The 5,559-nt window shown below is 33.8% G+C and overlaps 1 protein-coding gene across 1 annotated transcript; it reads left to right on the top strand.

The window, feature by feature from the left end:
* The first annotated feature begins 334 nt into the window (after positions 1–334).
* On the top strand, positions 335–5,559 carry LOC132167614 (SPX domain-containing protein 3). Its single transcript, XM_059578624.1, has 3 exons — positions 335–591; positions 3,854–4,019; positions 4,982–5,559. Exons 1-3 carry the CDS (start codon positions 346–348, stop codon positions 5,347–5,349), a joined length of 780 nt encoding a protein of 259 aa, XP_059434607.1. The 5' UTR covers positions 335–345; the 3' UTR covers positions 5,350–5,559.

Below are 5,559 nucleotides of genomic sequence, written 5' to 3'. Positions count from 1 at the left end.
CCCATTTCCCCATTTTTCCTATTAAATGAGACATGGGATAGCAGCATAGAATAAAAGTCTGTCTTCAGAGTTTGGTCTTAAGTATGACCATATGGTAACCGAATATGCTTCAGAATTCTCTTACTTCAGCGACTCGTTTATACCTTTTCTAACCGCTACTTCATCACGCCAAGCATATGCCCCATAATATTCTACCATTCTTTTCCCCATAAAACCCTCTCGTTTCTTCACACACCATTACCCACTCTATCGATTTTGGACTTCTGGGTTTTCTTTTTTGGACTCATTTCCATTCTTTTTTTGTTCAAAAAATCCCTTTTTTTTGTTTTTTTTTTTGAGACACCCATGAAGTTCGGGAAGCGTTTGAAGCAACAAATCCAGGAGTCCCAGCCGGGTTGGCGGGACAAGTTTTTGTCGTACAAGGAGCTGAAGAAGCTTGTGCGGTTGACCTCAGCCGCTCCAATGTCGTTGAATGGGTCGCTCGAGTATGGCAAGGCGGAGGAGGAGTTTGTCTACTTGCTGAACAGTGAGATCGAGAAGTTCAATGCCTTCTTTATGGAGCAAGAGGAGGATTTCGTTATCCAGCATAAGGTAATATAATTCATTCATGTCTTCTTCTTCTTCTTCTTCTTCTTCTTCTGATGACGCAAACCAGAGGAATTAACCGATTCTAATTGGGTTCCATAGAAAGACGTCTATAAGAACTGAGGTGGAGGGGGGCAGCATTACTGGTCGGGTTAACTTTTTAACTCTCTGTCTTCTTGTTTTTGTTTGGGTTTTCTCTGTTATTTTATTGGGATATTGAGTTGAATGGTTGGAGTTAACTGAGTTGACTCACATGTTAACACGGAAGTGACTCGGTTCAATGTGGGTCCGGCCTTTGGAGACCCACTTTTTTATCCTGTGATTGGTTCATAGGAAAAGAGACCCATTTAATTGGAAAACCTTTTTGTGTGCTAGAATTTATGCATTGAGGAACAAATTCGGAAATAGGGAATTCAAGAATAATTATGGATGCATGTTATATAATAATTTAAAAGTGTTAGCTACTTAAAACACGATATAAAATGAGCATCGAGAATATGCTAGTATCACTCCAGTAACTATGATAAGATATAACGATGTACATGTATAATAACTTAAGAGATATAAATTTGGGATACCAAAAACTAAAACCTTAAAGATAGGAAATAAAGAGAAAGAAGAAACTGAAAATAAATAGGAAGAGAGACAAGAGACATACTTTGGTTGAGCAGTAGATCCAAGTATGATCACCATTAATCAACATTAAGTCCTTCCACTATTCGAGGAGGTTCTGTCCGGATAAGTGGCTGAATGTTTTGTTTTTTGGTGGAGTTAGAATCATCCAACGATGGTCTTAGGTTTCGTGGGCAGAAGATGATATTTTCATGGTGTATGGTTGGAGATAATTTGAAGGCCTGAAGGTTTGAGACAGGGATGCAATTAGGGTTGGGTTATAGTACTTTTCGTGATTTTGAAATTTGTGCATAATTTGAGACAAAACTCGGGAGCCTTGGGAACAATCAGGGCTCCCCTCGTTCTGTCTCTAGTTTGAGATGCAGTGGTGATTGCTGGGTTCGATCGTTATTTAGTATGGGTTTAATTTTAGCCACGGTGATCACTGTAAAACTCCCACCAAAGACACAGTGGTGATTAGCGGTTACAGTTGTTATCTGGTATGGGTTTAGTTTTAACTATGGTGGTTGCGGACTATAGGTGTGACGATTAAGGGGACATGCCTAGGTTTCAAATATGAGGTTTGATAGGAGAAAGAGAGACAGAAGTTAAAGTAAGCTAAGGGTTTCGAAAACTGGAAAAATGGGTGAAACTTAGGTTTCTAATTGAAGTTATTTAGGATGGTTTTTATCGAAAAATTATTTTTATAATTGACTACAAATTCGAAGGGTATGTACTGTCGATTTCCGAAATTCCAACACCACATAGTTAAACAATAAAACAAAATTTATCAATGTTGTTAGTTTTGGTTGGGCTTGATCAACCTTAATCTCGATCTCTTTAGAATATTTGAAAAAGAAAAAGTAAAAAAATGACGAATTTTAGAGTGACAACATCTATACACGTTAAAGTATTCGTGAACAAGGTGTGATGATTCGGAAATTATGCGATGCAAGGAAAGTAAGGAATTTATAAAAATATGTGGAATGATTACAATATATAGTTCCATAACTTTTTTGAGACGAAAAGTTAAAAATCAATGATTTATTTGATTGTGACAACCAAAAAAATGAAAAGAAACTTTGGAAAAAAATATGTTGTGACCAAGTATATACTCTCAAAATGCTCTATAATATATATATATATATTCAAAAAGAGTGTACTTTTGCAATAAATAAATAAATTAAATTAAATTAAAAAACAGCCATGTGTCATTGCAAATGGATGAGAGCCTTTTCACACCCGTCCAATCCAAAGCTATCACTTCTTAATCGAAACTTATGGTATGGAACAACCGTAGAGGACTTTTGAAGGAGTTCGACCCTATAGCCGGTAATGTTAGAAATTATAATTTTATTTTAATATTGCTTTATTATATTGATGTGACCATGTTAATTTGTTAATAAATTTTAATTATTTATTTTTTTAACGAGAATCGATTCAATAACTGTTTGACAATATCATGTTAATATAGTCAAATAGCGGGAAAAGTACACTTTACCTCTTAAGTTTTGGGTGATTTTCAATTCGACCTTTAACGTTTTAATTTTTGCAATACACTCTCCCAAAATTTTAATTTTTTGCAATTCGACCAATTTTATTCCAAAATTGCCCCTAATTTTTTTTTTTATATAAAAAAAAATGGGGGTGCAAAAATGGTCAAATGGCCACCCAATTTTTTTTTTAAATGGGAAATATGGGAATTTTGGATAAAATTGGTCGAATTACAAAAATTTGAAAGTTTGGGGGGATGCATTGCAAAAATTGAAACATTAGAGGTCGAATTGAAAATTACTCCAAACTTTGGAACGTAAAGTGTAATTTTCCCTAAAATAATAATGAAATAAAAGTGTAATTTGTAATGTTTATTCTAAACCGCGGGCAGGTGGGTTTTGGGCAACAAAACGCTGTTGAACTTTTTGTCATGAATTCCATGTTTAAGTTGTGAGGACTAGATATATGATCTTGATATAAATTAAAATAAAATGGAAAATCTAAAATTAATACGAACAAGAGCAAACGTATGCTATTTTTTGTTTTTGTTTTTATTTTCATATAAAATAATTTCATGCCAACGCATATTCGTTGTTTAATAGACCTCCTCTCTTTCCTTCTTTGGATTTACTCAACAAAATATATATATATATATATATATATATATATATATATATATATATATATATTATGGGACGACACAAAAATATTTTAGTACCCTATAAATTTTGGTCATGACCCCTTAAAAACTTATCCAATGCTCCCAAAATTTTGACAAATTGTAAACATACCATACCATACTGCAAAAAATAAAAAAAAAAATCTTTCCCTCAAGTTGATGGTCATGGGGCCTGAAATGAAAATAATAAAGTTTTTCTTTTAGATTGCGTTAAATGAATTTCTATTAAACTGTATGTGATTCAAACCGAAATTACTTGCATGGATAGGTACGTCACAAAGCAAATTAACAAATAAAATTACCAATTTTTGGCTCTTATTATACCCAAATTGACCATGTTTGGCACCATGGGAATGGCATGTTAGTACTAGTAGGAAGCTAAAACTTGTTTTGTGTTGGTTAATTTCTTCTAATTTAATACTACAAGAAATTAAAGTGGAAAAGTAATTAAATGAAGTTGATAAATATATTTGCAAAATTCAGGAGTTACAACATAGGATCAAGAGGGTAATTGACACGTGGGGGCCCAACGGGAGTCGGCCTTCCGAGGCAGATTATAAGGAGGAGATGGCAAAAATCAGAAAAGACATTGTTGATTTTCATGGTGAAATGGTGCTTTTAGTAAATTACAGCAATGTCAATTACACAGGTACTCAATCAGGCTAAGCTCTCTTTATTACCTTAACTCTTTTTTCTTTTTCTTTTTTTATTATTATTATTATTATTTTCAAACGGAAAAGTGAAGCTCTATTAGTTAAAGTAATGATGAAGTGATTAAATTTCTCTTTTCTATAAGTTTGAGCTTTTTGGGTAATTAGTAATTTAGAACATGTTTGGAATTGCGTTTGAGAAATAGACCCTTAAATAAAAAAACGTTTTTGGACAAAAGCTTCATTTTTAAGCTTTTTGGACCCATAAAAGTTCTTTTAATTTTTTTTACCAAACGTACCTTTTTTTTAAAAAAATTTCAAACAAACTTTTTGAGTGTTAAAAGCACTTTTAGGTCTCTCAAACGCAATCCCAAACAAGCCCTAACATGGCATTGGAGCCAAAAGTTTTGAGTTCGAACCTTGACTCCGTCAAATGAACCCTCGTTTAAATTAAATATTTCACGTGTTGAGCTCCACTTATTAAAAAATAGTTTGAGTCTACATATGAGTAAGAATGTTAAAGTAATGATTAAGTGATTAAATGTGTATCCCTTTTATAGATTATTCATTATTTCTTCAAAATATCAACATTTATGAAGTTTGAGCAAGTACACAAATTCAAAGGCAAAAAAAAAATGCTGTTAATGAGAACTAAGATTCTGTTTAGGTTTGCGATTTAAAAATGCAATTAAGGGTTTAGTAAAATCGCAGTTTGGCCTTTAAAATTGTGGTTTAGCTCAGTCGGCTGGGACCACACTTAATGAAGTGGAGAACTGCTGCTTTTTTTTTCTTCTTATCCGCTATTTGAAATCGAAAATTTATCTATATTTTTAAATCACAATTTTTTAAAAAAGCACTGCCAAACATACATTTTTCTAAGATTTGGTTCAAATCGTACTTTTCGTGCGAATCACAATATAAATTCGATATTAGAATACTAAAAAAAAGTTGAGTTTTGCAGGGGTGGCCAAGATCTTGAAGAAGTATGATAAGCAAACAGGTGGGCTTCTGCGCTTGCCATTCATTCAGAAGGTGTTGCAGCAGCCATTTTACACAACCGATCTTATCTCAAAGCTTGTGAAGGAATGTGAAAGCACCATTGATGCAGTATACCCAGCTGAGCAAGAAGAGAGAACCAGAGAAGTAAGGGAAGCCATAACAGTTGCAGAAGAAGGCATTTTCAGGAACACTATTGCAGCCTTGCAGAGCATGCAAGAGATTAGAAGAGGAAGCTCCACTTATGGCCACTTTTCTCTGCCTCCTCTGAACCTGCCAGATTCTGAGCTCATTCAATCATTCCAACTCAACTCCCCTATACCCATTGTCTAATCCATATAATACTACAACAGTCGTTCGGATTGGAATTCACAGCAATTACAATTACGTATCTTAGCAATTATAATTATGTGTCTCAATTGCTGGCAATTCAGACAAGTAATTGTTGTGATGCCGCTCCACAACGGTTATATAACACATAGTTGGTCAATAACTTAAATTCCTATGTTTTTGGGGATACAGGTTGCAGTAAATTTTAGTATA

Source organism: Corylus avellana, chromosome ca1 (genome assembly GCF_901000735.1).
Source record: "Corylus avellana chromosome ca1, CavTom2PMs-1.0".
Lineage (NCBI taxonomy): Eukaryota > Viridiplantae > Streptophyta > Magnoliopsida > Fagales > Betulaceae > Corylus > Corylus avellana.
This window is presented reverse-complemented; position numbering and strand designations above follow the sequence as displayed.